The sequence below is a fragment of the Crassostrea angulata genome, chromosome 1, assembly GCF_025612915.1.
Source record: "Crassostrea angulata isolate pt1a10 chromosome 1, ASM2561291v2, whole genome shotgun sequence".
Lineage (NCBI taxonomy): Eukaryota > Metazoa > Mollusca > Bivalvia > Ostreida > Ostreidae > Magallana > Magallana angulata.
Window position 1 is genome coordinate 29044224 of NC_069111.1, and position 20419 is coordinate 29064642.

Below are 20419 nucleotides of genomic sequence, written 5' to 3' on the forward strand. Positions count from 1 at the left end.
AAGTAATTGTTAATTCTATTCTAAAACAACAATTAAGACTATTGTGACAATATACAAAGGTTTTAAATATATCCTGAAGATTGTTTTTCAAGCAACAGAAACTTAATATATCATCGGGATCGATATTCGTTATACCTTAAAGATGGTGGATCGATTGGGTGGGTGATTAATTTTTAACTACTAGTAGGCTTATGTATTTTGACAATATTGCCTTGATTTATGTGTTTTACTTGCCTAACTCGTTTTATTGTATGAGTTTATTTTGTGTATAAAATTTCCAGCAATGTTATTGGTGTTTGGATTTAATATTATTTGACAAGTGATGAACTGATGAAGGCAAAGATCCTGATGATCAGTATATGTAGGAAACATGTGCTTGTTTACCATTATCTTATTTCATATGTATATGTCAGATGATATGTTCTGAAAATTACGAGACACGGGTATAAATCAGGAATATATTTATTCACTTCAGGTTTATTAAGGTGAATAGGATAATACGATCACTGGCGGTGTGATGTCTAAGTACAGTCTAACTATTATTACAGTCAAACTTCGTTATTTCGAACTAGATGGTGCTTTATAAAAACTTCGAGATATCCGAGTATTCAAGATATCGAGAGTAAAATACCTGAAAAATAAAAAGTTGGGACTTACAAATCACTATGCACTTGTATTCGAGAAATCAGTGTTCGAGATAATGAAGTTCAACTGTATTTCTAACTTTAATTGATAAAAAATTACGAGATTCAAAGTTCGTTATATTGAGTATTAATGCTTTAAGAATAAGTGGTTGAGACTTAAAACCAATTAAAACATATCCATGGTTTTCAAGAAAAGGTTGTTTGATGTACCAAAATTCAACTGTATGTCACCTTTCATTTCATAAAACAACCAAATATTAGATTTTAAACTTTTCAGACATCAAAATTGAAGTAGGATACTATGTCTTTCAAAAAACTATAGAAATCTGTAAATATTTTTAAGCAGTTACTGGCTCTTAGCCATACTGATTTAATATTTATTATGCAAAAAGGGAAAATATTTCCCAAACTGTAAAAGTTGCAAAAGTATCCTGATATTTTTGAATTTTTGTCAAATTAAAGAAAGATGGTAATTAAATTTACGAGATTCAAAGTTCGTTATATTGAGTATTAATGCTTTAAGAATAAGTGGTTGAGACTTAAAACCAATAAAACATATCCATGGTTTTCAAGAAAAGGTTGTTTGATGTACCAAAATTCAACTGTATGTCACCTTTCATTTCATAAAACAACCAAATATTAGATTTTAAACTTTTCAGACATCAAAATTGAAGTAGGATACTATGTCTTTCAAAAAACTATAGAAATCTGTAAATATTTTTAAGCAGTTACTGGCTCTTAGCCATACTGATTTAATATTTATTATGCAAAAAGGGAAAATATTTCCCAAACTGTAAAAGTTGCAAAAGTATCCTGATATTTTTGAATTTTTGTCAAATTAAAGAAAGATGGTAATTAAATTTACGAGATTCAAAGTTCGTTATATTGAGTATTAATGCTTTAAGAATAAGTGGTTGAGACTTAAAACCAATAAAACATATCCATGGTTTTCAAGAAAAGGTTGTTTGATGTACCAAAATTCAACTGTATGTCACCTTTCATTTCATAAAACAACCAAATATTAGATTTTAAACTTTTCAGACATCAAAATTGAAGTAGGATACTATGTCTTTCAAAAAACTATAGAAATCTGTAAATATTTTTAAGCAGTTACTGGCTCTTAGCCATACTGATTTAATATTTATTATGCAAAAAGGGAAAATATTTCCCAAACTGTAAAAGTTGCAAAAGTATCCTGATATTTTTGAATTTTTGTCAAATTAAAGAAAGATGGTAATTAAATTCCAATCTAGGGTTGAGGGTTGCCCTATGACAACCGTGGGTCAAGGATAGTTCAAAAGCTGGTTTGGGTTGCAGTGTTTTTGGGGGCCTGATTTGGGGCTGAAATTCGGCCCCAGTCCCAATTGGAAATTTCCAAATATTTTCCCAATTTCGGACCGAAAATTCACAATTGTAATTTAAAAAAAAATCTTTGTACGAGTTGTCAAAATTTTATGTACGTCTTATCTAGCATGTTCCGGTTACGGTAATGAATACTGGATAAACAATAGAAAAAGAAGCATTGTGCTTTAATTTGTATTTCATTTTGAATAAATTATAGTCATAGAAACCATTAAATTTCATTATTATCAATGAAAATGAATTTTCCCAATTTTCCTGTTTTTCCCAACTGAAAGGGCCCCAGCCCCCAGTCCCAAATTTGTGAGAAAAAAAACACTGGGTTGGGTGCAGTGCCATTGTTCCTTAATTTCGGTCTGTGAAGCCCTTAACCAATATGTATGTCTGACATTACTTGTCTGGAATATATGACCAGTCAGGCTCCAATTTCACTCACATATTACTTTTTGGTATAGAATAGAAAGTGACTTTGAACCAAGTTTATAGGTCAAGGGCTTAGCATATTTAAGAGATATCTTTATAAAATATTTTTCCGGGGTTTTTCTCTCACTCTGTTCCCCTAGCCCCATCTAGTTTAATACTTTAACTCTAGAACGACAATGCATGTTACTTACAAGATCATACCATAATATAATCTAAAAATTAGATATTATTTTTTTCATTGAAATTTGTAAACTTTTTTCTGTTTATTTTAGTTCATTCGGAGGCCAACAGCAGGCGCATAGCCTATGTGGAGCAATGTTTTGGTGCATCTGGACAGGTAGTTTTAGGCTTTTTCTCTATAACGGTACTTCAGTATTTTGACATGTTCAAGATTTGCGAACGCAGAATGATTACTTCACAGAACTGATTCCTTGTCATTGGAAAACAGAAGTCTTTCCACAAATTAGTCATTTATCACAAATTACTCATCTAGTACTGCATGACATTGTATGGTTTAAGTTAGCTGAGTCACTATGTGCAGGGATAGGTTAAAATTTGTCATTATACATATCAGTACTTCTGACCATTGTCATAATATTATTTAAATTAAGCTATCTTTTATATGGATAACATTAAATACATGTATAGGAAAACTGGCATTGTGGTATGTTCTATGAGTATGTTATATGAAAATTTGTGCCAAAGTATGTTACATATCAGTGACATAACCCCTTCCTTCAGCCCCCCCCCCCCCCCCTTGTTCTGTGTGTTGAGTTTCCAAGAAAAATTTGACCCTGAGACAATCATAAAGACAAGAATCTAATTCTTATCGATAAATCAAAGCTCTTTATATTTCTGTGGTATGAAAACCATAGCTTCATTCTTTCTTTTATATGATTCAAAATATGATAGAAATGAAAACTTCTTAATTAGGGATTAAGCTGTTGAACGGTAAGTAGTAGTAAGCTGTGAATCACACAGTAATTGTGTTGTTTAGTAATATACAGAGAGTTATTGACACATTCCTTCGGCATTTCTGTCAATCCGTGAATGTATTCATCAACAGGAAGTAAGTTAACAAAGCTGAAATTAGTTGCAAGCAGGGAGCTTTGTTTTTTTTGCCGGTACACAGTCTAAAGTAGCTCTGCTTCCTTTAAACTTCTAAAATGTAAAAAACGGCATATCCAGATCAAATAGCAATATATCCGTATAAAAATTGTGAAGTAAAAATGAAAATCAGTTTATTTATGTGTCAAGGGACACTAGATTTCCATTTCCATTTAGTTTAAAATAAAATCTATTTCAGATTATAGAACCTGTATTACATATAATTATGTATAAAGGAAACACATTGTACTCTTGCACAAGTCTCTATGTTGTTTTAATGTTTCCATTTAAATGTATGAAAGAGAGCATAAAATGATGAACATGGAGACTTAAGCAAGTCTACACACACTGTTCAAAACTTCATTTTGAAAATAAATACTGTTAGTGTATACAGGGTTATTTTCGCCCTTCAACACTTGCAAACAGTTTTGCTCCATCTTAAATTCGCCCAGACACGCTTGTTTTAAAGAGGTAACTTGGAATATTGGAATTTGCCCAGTTTTAAATTCGCCCACTGACAACGAGGGCGAAAGGGGTGAAAATAAAACAGGGGCAAATATTTCCCTGTTTACAGAACGGTAGATTGAAAAATTTGTTGCCTTTAAAGACCTATGGACTATGAAAAGGATACAAAATTGGAATGATCAGTGAAAGTGTAAAATTTTAGTATACTGTTATTAATTGATCACTTTTTATAAACATACCCATTTATATCATCTCCTTGCTTTCATTGCAGCCATTAAATGTAACCGGTCGAGCATTAGTTGGAGAAGGTGTCCTAACCAAAATGTGTCGGAAAAAACCCAAACCTCGGCAGTTCTTCCTGTTTAACGATATTCTTGTGTACGGCAATATTGTCATAAACCGAAAAAAGGTGTGTAGAATGAAACTTAAAATTTCAATGAAAAAATTTCAGATTATTTACTAATATCAAATATTTCCATAACAAAAGTTCCATTGTATTATAATGTATGCATGAAAATTAATCATGAATTAAAAGCAAATTAAGTTTTTTTTTCTGTAAAATTAAATTACATGTACCGATATTCCTATAATTATTCTAGCAGACATATATTTATTACAGGAGGCAAGTTTGTTTAATGACAAGAATTTTGTATTTTTATGACTTTATAGTTGACGTAAATTTTAGTACTACACTCAATGCATATTTTTCTGATTTTTTGCAGTATAATCAACAACATGTGATATCATTAGAAGATGTTAAATTAGAGGATGTTCAAGATGAAGGAAGTATGTATATCTTAGAAATAACTAGCTTATTGAGAGAGAGAGAGAGAGAGAGAGAGAGAGAGAGAGAGAGAGAGAGAATTTTATGATATTGAATAAGGATGGATTTCTGCTTTTAATTTTTAATTTTAATATATTTAATAATAATGTGAAAATATCTGTAGTGATACATATATGTGTTGAATTGATAATCCTGTTTGGAGTTTACTGATGGCAGAACTGTGTTGTTTGTCCCTTTAAGGTTCTTTTTACACAACCGATGGTAAACGAGGTACATGTACTGAGTGATTGCTGTGTAGTGTTTCTCTTAGTATGCTATCTTTTTGTACTAAATATTTCAGCTATATACATTTGCCCCAGTAAACAACATCTTTTACTCTCCTTATACACATTATAAACATTTGATATGAAATAAGTTTTATACATGTACATGATGTATTTTGATATTAGAAGATATCATTGTTACATGTACAGAATTACTGGTAAGTAACCAGAAAAAAACCCACTGTAATTATAACAGTATATCAAAATTAGTTTGGGATTCCTGATTTATATTTAAATGTTCTGTATAACAGCACAATAATCTTTTTTTTTAATTGATATAATGAAAAATTCTTCCATGGAAGTGTTGAAATGTGAAAGAAAATTGTAAAAGTAAAAGATATTTAACTACATGTATTTTACATGAATAGATGTTATTTTCAAACACATGCAAATCTGTTACAGAATTACCAGGGTGTTTTAATTTCATAGGATGAGTGTTTATAGGGGCAAATATTGAGTACTGATTGATACATTAATCTGGTTTTTGGTTTGTCATGACCTTCATCGCACACACAAAAATTTCATTCCTAGTTTCAGTTTAGGCAAAGTTCAAAATGTAAAAGAAAATATAAAACTGTATTTCTATGTAATATTGTATCATGCATTGCATCTCAAGGGTGTTTAAGGTACATCATAGACAGTGCAATATTGCGTATCTATTAAGTACATTTGTATATCATGGTATATAGCATTGATGGTAAATGAATATATTGCTGTCATTAGAACAGTTATAATTACAGAATATTTGTTATAAACTGGATTTTTATCAAAATGAACATTATGGTAGATCAATTATAAATTGTTGATTTTACAAGTTAACCATACGTCCAAGGCATGAAAATTGGGGAAGTTTCGAAAAGTATGATACCAGACCAGAAAATTCATATTCACCACAAGATAATTAAATTGCTGAGTTTTTTTTCACTGACACTTTTTAGGTATATTTGAATTTTAATGAAAAAGAAAAATTCACTGTTAAATAAAAGTTAAGGGATTTCCTAAATGTAATGAGTTTATATGTGAAAATGCGCCACTGCATGTATAGTCAGTACAGTGTACGTCACTGAGTGACACACAGTGACACAAAATGATAGCTGAAAGTGCAACAATGTTTTTAAGCAGGAAGCCTCCTGCCTTTTGTTAAGTGGTTTATTTTTATATATTTTTTTTATTGGTAGTTTCATTATTCTAGAATAAATTTTGTTCTAAACTGGTTTTGTAATTAATAGGAATACATTATTTTTTCAAGTACCAAATTTTAAAAAATCCATCCAGAACTCCTGCAAACAATTAGTGCATTGTATAGATTTATTGTAAGAATTTCCGTGATGCCGAAGGTTAATATTTAGATGAAGCAACTTGCAAAACACAGACTCTGAACGTGGTACAGTGAATTATTAGAAGGGTGTCTTATAGATAATATTGATTTCACAGCTTTTATTTCTAAAGTATGAAGCAGTTATCTGAGAGTTAATCTGAGTGGTCTTTTTTCTTTATTTGATATCGAAGTTCTTTACATACGGATTTAAGACCTATATTATATACATGCTAGAATTCCTTGGGCTTGGTGCTGATCTTTCCCCCATTTTATAGCTTTGATCTTAAAACTGCTATTGGAATTGTCAGAACCTCCACTGTTTATAAAAAAAAATTTTGTTCTTTTGAAATATATTTAAGGTAGCTTTACTTAGTATTTCATAACTTGCACTATAGCTATCTGGGTCACATATTTGTAGCTTAATTAAAAGCAGGTAAATGAGAAGTAATTTTGACTGTCGATCTCTTTATTTTTCATTGATGAACGAATGCCATTAATTTGGTCTTCATGTAGGTTCTTTATGTAATAATGCATGGAATTATGGAAATGATTGGTTTTGTAGTACTCAGGTACAGAAATGAGAGTAAGAACCCATTTTCTTATAGAATCAAATGTCAACAGCAACTAACACAAGCAAAATCATTAAAGAACAGCCAATTTTTTTTAATGCAGCAATATCCTGAAATAAAATTTGAATAGATTAAATCATGTCCCCTTTTATGCAATCTTTATTTTCCATTTTTGGTTGATAATAGTTAATTTTCATGGCTTTTACTGTCCATAGATTTTATTTCTTGCTTCACCATTGCCCATAATACACATTTTATGAACATTAACAAAAGAATGTTTTCAGCTGCCTTTAAGATATTATACATATAAAAGAAATCTATAGGTAAGAATGAATATAAGGTTGTCATTTTCCTTCTGCTTTAAAAAAAATGTACTAACCAGGAACCATTTCAGTATTGGGTAAAACTTAGTATGTTGAGACATGACTTACAATACAGATCTTATCAATGGCTAATTTAGATGTGTTACTTTAAACATACGTTATCAAACAGTGATTATGTTAAGGTTATATAGGGACACATCCCAATTTGATCGTAAATGTAATGGAAAAAAATTGTGTTCCCAAAATTTAAAGGTTGTTTGTTCTTATAACGCTATTCTTTATGCCATGGTTATTTTTAATGTCCATTGAAAGATAGCAATATTTTGTTTTGTTTACTTTAGATCATAAATTCTTACAGTAATATTTTTTTGTTTTATACTGTATTAAGTTAGCTTTGAATATAGAAAATTAATAATAATTGAAAGTAAAATGGCAAAAACAAATATGCTGAGTTTTATATTATGTAAAAAAAAATGCTGCGAAAACTGATTACATTATGAAATTGGTTATTATAATAGTCAAAGAGATGCATACAATATTTAAAAGTACTTCCTGATAACAATTGACCATCTGTTACTTGTCTGATTATTTGTATTAATCGTAACCTTCGTTTGATTTCAGCCTTACGGAATGGCTGGAAACTAATAAGTCCAAGCAAATCCTTTGTTGTATATGCAGCTACTTCTACAGAGAAACACCAGTGGATGTCACATATCAAAAAGTGTGTGGATGATCTCCTTATTAAACGTATGTACTGGCAAGCATGCCTGTCTGGTTCTTTCCATAAAAAAATAAGAAGCCCATTCTTCTGCAATATCAAGGTCATTGTTGAAGGTCAATGTCATTCATCAAGGCCAATGTCATATCTTCTTAGGTTTAATAACTATGATCAAATGAAATCATTGGGATGGCCTCTACGATATCAAAACAGATCTGATGTCAGAGGTCAAGGCTATCCAGCAATGATAAGGTCTTTCTGCAGCTCTTTTAAATTGTCATACTGAATCAAGCATTTCCTTCACAAAGTGAAGTTTGTATTAATCTGCTTTATAATGTATTAAAGTACATGTACTTTTGGAACAGATGTTAAGAGCAGTTTTAATCAGTCAAGACACTTTTTCAAAAGCTGATTGACTGGTCGATTTTTGGAAAACAAATTGTCACTGTCATTGAATGGTTTGGGAGGGAAACTTCAAAGTTTTATTTGGGAAAGATGGTATTTGAATAAGTGATTCAGACATTGTGAATGTTGGCAGCTGACACCACTGAACTATTAGATGAAGATTAGAGAGGGATGTTTTGTCTTCTTCATAAATAGTTTGATGTGGGAATACTAGGAAATAATGTAGGTGTTCCTGCTTTAATGGTCACGTAATATGTGTTTATAAAGGAAACAATTGTTATTTTGTAGAGGGAAAAACCCAGAACACAGACAATGATTCCCCTGTGTGGGTGCCTGACTCGGAGGCCACTCTCTGCATGCATTGCAAAAAGTCCCAGTTCACACTGATCAATCGGCGGGTTAGTAAGCAGACTGGTGTACTGTCAAACGGTTATTTTGATATTGAATGGGGACTGAGAAAAATACATGGAGATTTCGAAGCATTCCAGATATTTGGGTTAAAATACATAATGAAATGGTGGTTGAGATGTATTCCAATTCACTTGGATACATTTATGGTACTAATATGATTCAACTGTTCATGAATGGTAGTGAGCAGCAAAAAGTACAAAAAGCTTTGAAAGATACACATAGAAAAGTCTAAAATTGTTATACTGGTTGTGAATATTGAGCTGACATAAATTAATAACCAGTAATGCTTTACAAATAATTCCTGAGTACCCGTAGTCATTCTGTTTGGGTCATGCTCAGTGTTCCAACTGCTACAAGCCATCAACATAAATCATTTGTTCCTTTTGTGTTGCTTACAAAATAAAACTGATGTGTGCATGAATGTGTGGTGTACACTTTATGAATATGATGCAGAATTGATGCTCCATGCCATTTTGTTGAGCAAATTCTTATATTAAAAGTATGGTTGATAAGAATAAAAGAAATAGTTAGTTTTGTATGATGTTGATGATATGCATATTCCACATAATGTTATCCTCTGTATGTTTGAATTTTCAGCACCATTGTAGAAAGTGTGGGATAGTTGTATGTAAGGACTGCTCCAGCAACAAATGGCTCCTCCCCCAGCAGGCATCTAAACCCCTCCGTGTGTGTCTAACATGTTACCAGGGCCTGTCACACACCAAGGCAACAGTACCGGTGACTAGTGAGTACCGTACAACATAGTACAATGTATATTGCACTAGCTATTTCATTCTTACAGACTGGTAATTTGTTGGAAATAAAGTGATTTGTGTGAACATCAGGTTTTCCTTATTACATATTGGATATATAACAAGCTGAAAGGTTAAGTTCAGGCCTCAAATTAAAAGCCATATCTGTTGGAGATAAGTATCAAAACAGAGAAAAATCTATTGCTCTAATAAAATGAATGTTAGTTATACATGTATTAAATGGACACAATCAAACTTTTAGTTAGCAACATGACAGGCAAAGCTAATTTGTAATTTTGAGTGCATATTTTATAAAAATGCATAAAAGCAGAGAACAAATTACTGAGCCCAAGACTGCCTCTTGATCTTGGGGCCTTGCTATGAGTCTCTTTCACATTTATACCTATACTTTATATAGTCATTATGTAATTTGTAGATACTCATGCTACAGACGATTCCTCTGGTGATTCATCCTCTGATGACGACGAAGAACCAGCCAATCAAGATGTCAATGAGGTTAGTGTCATTACTTCACAGCCAGGAAGCACTCCACAGCCATTGATTTATATTGCTTGCTCCTTATACATGGGGGGATCTAGGGGAGTGTCAGGGGCAGTCCATACCCCCCCCCCCCCCCCCCCAAAAAAAATAAAAAAAATTCTAATTTATTAAATTCACATGGTTATTTTCTGGAAAATTTGCCTTGGACCCAACCTCCCCTTCTCCCCCTGAAAAACCGGAAAACAAATTAACCCCATGGCCATGGACCCTCCCCCCCTGTGGAAATATTTTCTTGATCCGCAGGTTTTTGCCTGATGGGTTAACTTGGTTTCTGTTTATATAGTCAACTTGCAATTGTAGGGAAGGAAATGTAGCTTTGATGTACTCAATCAAATCAATCAATGTGGTTGTTGTTTTTATTTCAGGAGAATAGCATTCCCCCAGAGGTACATATGTCCATATGAACTATCTGTATAATGACATCTTAGCTTTATATCTACCGTAGAATAATGCTGTCAATGCTATGATGAGCATGCTGCATGAATTTCATGCTTTGTAACAAGTAGACATGAAATTTGAACAGATTACTTCTAATCTAAACTTTTTTTATTGAAATTATTACATGTAAATGTATTATCAAAATTATTCTTTATATATCAAAAAGGTCTTCATACTGTCTATTTTAAAAGAAAAGTATCAAAACAACAGATGTTTTGAAAACCTTTTTCTGAAGACTGAATGAGCTTTTCTGGTCAAAATTTCGCCAGGATATGGTGTCCCCATTGTCCTTTATTTTTCTCCTTTTTTACATGAGTGGAATCTTGAACTTGTAATCATAACAAGACAGCTAGAAAGGTCAATCAAATTTTGCTCTAAATGAAAGCATTCTGAAGAAAGTGTGGGGAGGGTGTCGGGCAATAATGTTTTATTCTTTCTGTTAATTGTGCATCTCACTAGATAAAAGAGAAATACAGGTTTTAATTTAATATGTTTCTGATACATATGGTGCTGTTATAATATCATTGTGTAGTATTTTATTGTAATTTGATACTAATATTTGTTGACTAGCAATGACGACTGAAATGATATGGAGTTTATTTTCTTCAAGTTATTTCTTTAAATCTTTCAAATAAATTCAAGAGGAATCCTAGCCTAATATTTATTTTACATTTATAAAAATGTTAAAATAAAGGGATTGGTCATGTATAATCATTAAAGCTTTTGTTATTTCAAAAGATCATTAACCAAAGTACAAATCTTTGATATGCTATATATGCATGATAGTTTTTCAGGTAACTTCACTCAGTGCATGAGCACACCTGTCTATTTCATTTTTTTCACGATTTAGATGCTTTTTACTTAATCTAAAGCAGTTGCTGTATTCTGGGAAATATTTCCCACGTTTTATTATACCCCCCGCAAACAAAGTTTTGGGGGGGTATATAGGAATCACCTTGTCCGTCCGTCTGTCTGTGCAATCGTGTCCGGTCCATATCTTTCTTATGGAGAAACATTGGAAGTTCTTACCTCGCATAAAGATTGCTTATGACCTAAGGGTGTGTCATGACCTTGACACAAGGTCATTCGGTCAAGGTCACTGGCAGAAAAAAATGCAAAATTTGTGTCCACTCCATATCTTTCTTATGGAGAAACATTGAAAGTTCTTACTTCACACCAAGATTGCTTATGACCTAAGGGTGTGTCGTGACCTTGACCCAAGGTCAAGGTCACTGGCAGAAAAAATGCAAAATTCATGCCCTGTCCATATCTTTCTTATGGGGAAACATTGGAAGTTTTTACCTCACACAAAGATTGCTTATGATCTAAGGGTGTGTCATGACCTTGACCCAAGGTCATTTGGGCAAGGTCAAGGTCACTGGCAGAAAAAATGCAAAATTCATGCCCTGTCCATATCTTTCAATTGAGGAAGTTCAAGGTCATTGTTTCAAAAATGCTAAATTCTGTCTGTGTCATGTCTTGTATTAATGGAATTATTAGAAGCTAAAATTTGACACAAAGCTTGCCTGTCTCAGGCCACATAAAACTATCTCATCCCTGTCTCTCTAAAAATAGCCTGCCCTGATGAAATTTTTTTTAGGAAAAAAAAAATGTGTGGAAATTTTTTTTTTGGAAAAAATCAGCCTCGGTATACCAATAATTCAATATGTTTATATATCAAATTTTTCTTAGCGGGGGGTATCAATTGCGAGCTTGCTCACAGTACCTCTAGTTTTTACTCCTTTTGCCCTTATTGTCTGGGCAAATTTTTAAACTGGGTGAATTCAAAACAAATTAGCTTTTAAATAGCTGTGTTAATTAGAAAGAGTATTTATTTCAAACTTTGTCTGGGTGAATTCAAAATGGGGGCGAAATAGAAGGGCGAAACAAACACAGAGCGAAAATAACCCTGTATACGGTATTAAAATTGTATCTTTTGAGTTAAAGTTCATGCATTATATAATATTGTTTGACTTATCTTTTTACTAGGGACAGTTCCAGTCTTATGAGTGATAGTAAAAGGGAAGTGTATTGGATATTCTGCAGGAAAGAACCATCCTTCAACCAGTTGAACCAACCATTATAGTGCTAAAGGGAAACAATTTATTCACACGGATAACAGATATATATTGTTGTGGCTTAAAATTCTTCTACTAGCAACACAATCTTGCTTACTTGACCATCTGTTTCACTTGAATATAGTCTTGAAAATGTCTTTAGATATGCCATTTCAGGTCTGTGATGTATTTTGTAAACATGCTTTTGACATTTTTTTTTTGTCATTGGTGAATGATGGTGGTATATTTCAATGGTTTATAACCGTTCATTAAAAAAAAAGCTTACCAGTATGCAATTCATTAACTCATGATTTTTTACATAAACTAGCAAGTACATGTACCAGAGTAATGATCAAGTGTACATTAGGCAAAAAGAATAAGAATTTGTCAGTAATGTTTAATGTAGGCAATTTCACATTATTGGGAAATGGAATTCAATGTTTTAATAAAATCTAAATTATTTTAAAAAATAAAAATCTTGATTTCTTCCAAAGCTGATTCATTATAGAACTATACCACCAACTAAATTCTATTCAAATTTACGGTCATCCCTTTGGTGTGAAACTACTCATATTAATCGTGATATTTATTAGCAAATATTTGTACATATTTTTCTTTAACAAATTCACATACTATATGCAAAAAACAAAGTTCACATCTATAGTGTTTATGTATATCAACAGTGAAATGTATGTTCAAAAGATAATGCAAAATTCAGTCAGATTTCAATATGTATAATATGTATTTATACATACCGTATATAAATTGTGTAGCATGCATGATCATACACTTTGAATAAGGTATGTTTTTTTTTTGTAATGCATATAAACAGATTTGTATTTTGACACTAGCAGCTGGTTTATCATTTTAAAAAAAGCAGTTTAGTTTCTGGGATATGTGGTCTGTTCCAGAGAGAAAATTTTATTTTGATATCATGGCATGAGTTTAGCATTACTGTACAGTTATGTATGTATGGTATGAAATTTCTGAAAATTAAATATTTTCATTTCCCTTTCATATATTAAAGTGGCTAAAATCATTCTTGGTATGCAAACATTTTGTTTACAAAGCGAAGAATTGTAAGCTCTGTAACTCGCTTATAACTCATCAAATGACACTCAAATTTTGGTTGCCTATTAAAAATGCCTTACTGAAGCATTGTAAACATTAAAGTAGGAGAAATAATTTTTGACCAAAATCGTGACCATGCCCCTTTAAGTCATTTACATATATATTTGCAACTAAAGTAGAGGTCTTATTTACATGTATCGGTACTTTTCCAAACCTCAGTTAAAAGTTCCTTATAGAAACAAATTGGATAGGTTATTTTTTAAGCAAGCTAAATTACAATACCAGTATCTTTGCTTTGCATGGTTTTTGAAACATTTACCAGTAAAGTGTCTGCTTCATGCATTTAATCAAAAGATTTTGTTTTACTTCTTAAAGAGTTTTAAAACAGATTGATATAAAAAGTGACGGTTTTTTTAAATTCTTGAGGAAAAAATTTGATTAAATTTCTCAAACCTATCTTTGTACAATGTAGTACATATATATAATTTTTTTTAAAAATACTCCATTGTAACCTTAAATCTGTTTAGAAGCAATGTAAGCTTGTATTAAACTCATAGTATTCATATAAATCAGTTTATGTAACTCAGGTTTTTAATGTTTATAATTATATCATTAACTGGGTTGTTAACAAAACAAGACTTGGATCCATATGTGCTGGAAAAATGATACAAATTTCGTTGTATGACATATTTGCAAACGCTGATTGTTTTTTTTGCTTGTTTTTTTTTCTTTGTTTATATGCTGTAAACCAAATTTATTCGCGGTGACTTTATTTCACGATTAACTTCCAATAAACTGGCTCGCGATGACTAATGTTCGTGACCAAGCTTTATCCAGACCCGTATTTTGTTATAACAACCATACGATACAAAGACTGGTTTGCGGCAAGAAATATTCTGCGACGATGAGGCTCTCGCTAACCCTTCGAAAATTTCTCGCACACGAATAAAAGTTGGTTTACAGTATGTTATTGTTATTGATCATTCCATTTCCAGTACATGTGTACTGCTGATTGTTTTCCCATGGGAAGTTTAAATGGAATGGATGTAATAAAATAGAATGGAATAGAGTAGCTAGTATGATCTATTTTATTGAATTGAAGAGTTAAAGTTGAATAATTTTTCTACCGTTTATATGTAGTCGCTAGGCTATTGATAAATTTGTACAGATGAACATTTTTCAATGACTGTAATTAGAAATTGCCAAAATTGTCAAATTTTCTTTTAAAACAATTAAGTAGCTGGGTTGGATCATATGTACTTAGACCATCACCATAGAACAGTATTTTTGTACAGGTGTATAAAACAGACCTTTTTCATGATAAAATTCACAGTGCATTTCATGCTACGATTTTTTTAATTCTGTTAAATTTGTACGTATCTTATATAACACAATAAAACTATGGTATTATAAAAATAAATGGTTTTGATTATTTGTTTGTTATAGGGTATACATGTATATCGTTATCTATATCAGGGTTGTTAAAAAACATGCTCTGACATATCCTGTTGTATGTGTACTCTATCTGGGTTGTTAAAAAGCATGCTCTGACATATCCTGTTGTATGTGTACTATATCAGGGTGGTTAAAAAACATACTCTGACATTTCCTGTTGTATGTGTACTATATCAAAGTTGTTAAAAACATGCTCTGGCATATCTTGTTGTATGTGTACTATATCAGGGTTGTTAAAAAACATACTCTGACATATCCTGTTGTATGTGTACTTTATCAGGATTGTTAAAAAACATGCTCTGACATATCCTGTTGTATGAGTACTATATCAGGGTTGTTAAAAAACATATTCTGACATTTCCTGTTGTATGTGTACTATATCAGGGTTGTTAAAAAACATACTCTGACATATCCTGTTGTATGTGTACTATATCAGGATTGTTAAAAAAACATGCTCTGACATATCCTGTTGTATGTGTACTATATCAGGATTGTTAAAAAAACATACTCTGACATATCCTGTTGTTTGAGTACTATATCAGGGTTGTTAAAAAACATACTCTGACATATCTTGTTGTATGAGTACTAAATCAGGGTTGTTAAAAAACATACTCTGACGTATCCTGTTGTATGAGTACTATATCAGGGTTGTTAAAAAACATACTCTGACATATCTTGTTGTATGAGTACTATATCAGGGTTGTTAAAAAACATGCTCTGACGTATCCTGTTGTATGAGTACTATATCAGGGTTGTTAAAAAACATGCTCTGACATATTCAGTTGTATGTGTACTCTATCAGGGTTGTTAAAATAACATACTCTGACATATCCTGTTGTATGTGTACTATATCAGGGTTGTTAAAAAACATGCTCTGACATATCCTGTTGTATGTGTACTATATCAGGGTTGTTAAGAAACATACTGTGGAATCATTAATTTTCGTGGGGGCCAATTTTCGTGGATTGCTGAAATTTTATAGGTTCGTGGGGACGTAATTTCGTGTATTTTCTTATACCTACAAAACGAAATATGACTTTATAACCCTAATATATTATTCGTGGAGGATGTTAATTCATGGATGAGAGGTACCCACGAAATCCACGAAAATTGAGCCACCACGAATTCTAATGATTCCACAGTACTCTGGCATATCCTGTTGTATGTGTACTATATCAGGGTTGTTAAAAACATACTCTGACATATCCCGTTGTATGTGTACTTTTTGCATTTAGAACATAACCCACATTTTCAGCCATCAGCAGTTGTTGAATATTCTATTAAGTGATGTTTTTAATCATTAAGAATTTTACTAAGCTCACAGCAACATCACATTTTCGATAGACAACCAAGAGAACCATAAACAAGGAGGGATAATACTTAATTGGCCCAGACTTTTTGATCAGCAAATGATCGAAAAAGTGCATTATGTTCCAAGTATATTAAATCATATTCAATAAAACTAGACAACATTGAGATGGTGACCATCTTAAATTATGGACAATATGATGAAAAGCCTTTCAGAGAATTTTCCTTTGACCTTGACCTATAATATAGAAATTTTCCAGCTGGCATAGAACTTCTAATTCAATCTCATCACCCCTTACATACAGGCAATTTGTTCAATCTGAGTAAGATATAACAAACAGGGAATAATCTTTAGTATAAAACTGATTATTAAGAGATCTGATATGACCTTCTCATTCACTTGGTTCAAGGTCACTGCACACCATTACCAAAAAAGCTTTGTTTATAAAAGTATTGGTCAAATAAGGCTAAGTGAAGAGTATCTATGCTCTTCAAAAAGAGTAACTGTGTGATCTGTTATGACCTTGACCTACAAACATCATTCAAGGTCACTGCAAACCATTTATCAAGGACAACATGTTGGAGCAACGAGAGAGAGAAGTTATGCTCCGGACAAGGATTTTTCACATAATTCTGCTATGACCTTCACATTGGACCTTCAAATTTGGTTCAAGGTCAAGGTTCAAGGTCACATAACACCTTTTACTCTAATGCTCTGTTTATGTGAAGCATGAGTCAAATAGAGCTTAGTAGAAAGTATATATGCTTAGGAAAAGGGACTTTTGCATGGTCGGATATGACCTTGACCCTTGACTTACAAATGTCACTGCACACCCTTTGACTACTGACACTCTGTAAGTGAAGTTTGAGCCAGATTGGACCAAGGGGAGAGAAGATATGCCCTGGACAAGGATTTTGTATATAATTCTGCTATGAGCTTCACTCTTGACCTAGAAACATACCGTAGTTCAAGATTGGACCAAGGGGAGAGAAGATATGCCCCGGACAAGGATTTCGTATATAATTCTGCTATGAGCTTCACTCTTGACCTAGAAACATACCGTAGTTCAAAATCTCTGCACACCTTTTACCCAAAGGCACTCTGAAGCTAAAGTACGAGCCAGATTAGGGGAAGGGGAGAGAAGATATGCTCCAGACAAGCGATATCGTAAAACCGAGGGACAGAAAGACAGATGGGCAGAAAGACAGACAGACGGACAGACTGATCACTTTAGGGCGCCCACAGAGCTGATCCCTAATTATGCGCTTAAGAAGGGGCTTGGTTGCTTCCCTCACTCCACCCCCTTTTTAATCTCATAAATTTTACTTGGTATGATCAAATTATTGCTAAACAAATCAAACTGTGCAGAAAAATTTATGTTTTACAATTACATGTAATATGCAAAGAATGGATGTTTCTTGATTGAAAAACACATATAAATAAGTCATTAGACTTTTAATTGCATTGATAAATTGCAGCCTTCAAAGCACACAACATTTTTCATGTAAATCGATGTGTCTATGAAATTTTTTAAAAACTCTTACAACTTTGCTGATGGGTGCTGGAAGTGTCTTGTAAAGGCCCCACTCTGCCCTACAGCTATCATTCTGTCCATCCATTTGTCTGTCTTTCCATCCATCTGTCTGTCCAAGATCACTTGTCCAGAGCATATCTTTTCTACCCTTTGCCTAATCTGGCTTATACTTCATCTACAGAGTGCTTTTTGGTGGAGGGTGTGCAGTGAACCATATTTCAAGGTGTAAGGTTAAGGTCATAGTAGAATTATATACATAAAATCTTTGTCACAGGCATATCTGCTCTCCCTTTGATATACCGGTAATTTGGCCCATAGTTCGCTCAGAGTGTCTACTGTTGATGGGTGTGCAGTGACCTTGAATGAAGTTTGTAGGTCAAGGTCATATTGAACCACTCAAAAAACTTTTTTTCCATATCATATATGCTTTTCACTTGGCCCTATTTGGCTCATGCTTCACATAAACAGAGCTTTTGAATAAAGTGTGTTATGTGACCTGTCTGCTTATAGAAAACCAAGCTTTCAACAAGCCAATTTTGGCCACCAGTTGACCAGAATTTTTATTAACCTCCTCAGTCAAACAAGTGTATATTTATTATTTTGCATTTTATCTTCTGCTAATTTATAAGAACATTATTGGTTAAAAGCCATCAAGCACATCCATACACAGACTGTCCTAAATATCCCTCCCCCTGTGTATAATGATGCAATTCTAACTACCGGTACCTATTAAAAGCAATGCAAGCCAAAATAGAATATCATATTAACTACATATGAGAATCACTTGTCTTTATTGCTCCAAGTGGGGTATTTCTAGCACCTTGTACTCCCCTCTCCTTTGGGGCTTTAATACACTCAACTCTTACTGCTCTTGCATTTGGTCAATATACGTGTATTCAGTTATCTACAACTCAGGAAGATGGAGATATTGTCATTGCTCAATCTAACCTAGTCAATCTCTGAAGATTATTCACCATGATGAATTGCCTAGAATGATAGAAGCGGGAAGTACAGCAATACATGTATATTGATGTATTGAAATTCTACATGAACCAGTACTACTTAGCAATTCACAACCTGTACATGACTTCATGTACATGTATTACTAGACCAAATAGAAAATTTGGATTTACTTCTAATTTGTAATCTGTCTTTTCTTTAATGTTTTGTGCATTTTTATCTAATCCTACTATTTCCTGTAAACAAACAAGTAGAAAACACAATTTGAGGAGTTTTTTTTATTTTAAATAATGGCATCACATGTTTACTTTCCCTTCTTAGTTTTAAGTTTTCTCTGGTAGAACTCGAGTTCTTTTCCCTCCAAAATGTAACCGTCACATCGACCACACTGTCCTGGGCGGGATGCCACTTTAGCTGTTGAAAAAGAAGAGAAAAACATTACTGGTAATGGTATAATCATTACAATACTGCTTCTGGTAATCTTAGTCCTATAAACATGGAATTCAGAATCCGGTAATTGTCCTGCATTTTGTGACAAGCACTTCTCAGGATAATTCATAAAATTCATCATGTAACCACATCATATTCCACAAAAATTACTTAAGACACTTCTTCATTTTGAAGCCTTAAAAGGTTGATTAATTCTATGTTCACTGCACTGAAAACACTTTAAGGCAAAACAATTTTTTCATAGAAAAATAGAACTAGAATGAAAACCTTTATGCAACTAACTCTGGCAATCTTAATCCTACAGACATGAATGGATATCAGAATCCGGTAATTGTCCTGCATTTTGTGACAAGCACTTCAGGATATGTTTTAAAATTCATCATTTAACCACATTATATTGAAGAACTAGTTTACTTCAAAAGTTTATATAGTATAATAGAGCCAGTCTTTTCTAAAAGTCTAGGTAATCTATGGGTTTTTTTCCTGAATGAGGATTTCCATTACTTATTCTTTTAATAAATCTCACCACCGTCTCCACACTGAAAATAATAACCTATGCTTTTTAATAAGAATAGGTTATTTGTACATGGTCTATTGTAAATTGTATCAGTTTTAACTTCAAGTCCTGTGTCAAAAGATTACACGAACAGCGACAAACTGATTTTGATATTAGCACATAGTTTAGGTTCATCAAGTCATGTACAGACACTAGGAACCAAGCAAGATGTGCTCATACACTTGGTACAATTAATAGACAATGATAATGATCAGGGGTCAGAATTTTTGATTAATTGGAAGATGTATCTGCATCAGCAGGGGGTATCAGTCATAGTGAACTGTACTCTCCAAATACAGACTTTGTGTTTCACTCTGGGAAGGTTACACATGTCAGAAAAACACTGCAACAGCAAAGAGTGATGTCTTCATCAAGGTTAAGAACAATGCTGGCTCATACTAATATCCTTCAGGAAAAAAAAATAAGA

At 32.7% G+C, this 20419-nt stretch overlaps 2 protein-coding genes across 6 annotated transcripts in view; one reads left to right on the forward strand and one right to left on the reverse strand.

Moving 5' to 3' along the window:
• The first annotated feature begins 16 nt into the window (after positions 1 to 16).
• LOC128159421 (pleckstrin homology domain-containing family F member 2-like) lies at positions 17 to 15148 on the forward strand. 4 transcript variants are annotated; one of them, XM_052822542.1, is made up of 11 exons: positions 17 to 158; positions 2699 to 2763; positions 4270 to 4407; positions 4721 to 4784; positions 5023 to 5052; positions 7937 to 8062; positions 8727 to 8836; positions 9447 to 9594; positions 10038 to 10117; positions 10528 to 10548; positions 12590 to 15148. In XM_052822542.1, exons 1-11 carry the CDS (start codon positions 143 to 145, stop codon positions 12611 to 12613), a joined length of 822 nt encoding a protein of 273 aa, XP_052678502.1. In that variant the 5' UTR covers positions 17 to 142; the 3' UTR covers positions 12614 to 15148. The 4 variants fall into 4 exon arrangements, with proteins under 4 accessions (XP_052678502.1, XP_052678575.1, XP_052678641.1 ...); XM_052822615.1 differs by lacking the exon at positions 5023 to 5052 and adding an exon at positions 6986 to 7006; XM_052822681.1 differs by lacking the exon at positions 10528 to 10548 and having other exon boundaries at positions 19 to 158.
• A 4101-nt stretch (positions 15149 to 19249) lies between these two features.
• LOC128159496 (40S ribosomal protein S8-like) overlaps positions 19250 to 20419 on the reverse strand; it is a 56379-nt gene continuing 55209 nt past the window's right edge. For both annotated transcript variants that reach the window (XM_052822616.1, XM_052822624.1), the window contains exon 5: positions 19250 to 19400. In XM_052822616.1, coding sequence (XP_052678576.1) covers positions 19291 to 19400 — 110 coding nt within the window. In that variant the 3' untranslated portion in view covers positions 19250 to 19290. The remainder of the gene's footprint in view (positions 19401 to 20419) is intronic.

Coding starts and splice junctions, on each gene's coding strand:
- LOC128159421 (XM_052822542.1), top strand. Junction 4,785..5,022: donor GGATGTTCAAGATGAAGGAA/GTATGTATATCT, acceptor TGTCCCTTTAAG/GTTCTTTTTACACAACCGAT. Junction 9,595..10,037: donor GGCAACAGTACCGGTGACTA/GTGAGTACCGTA, acceptor TGTAATTTGTAG/ATACTCATGCTACAGACGAT.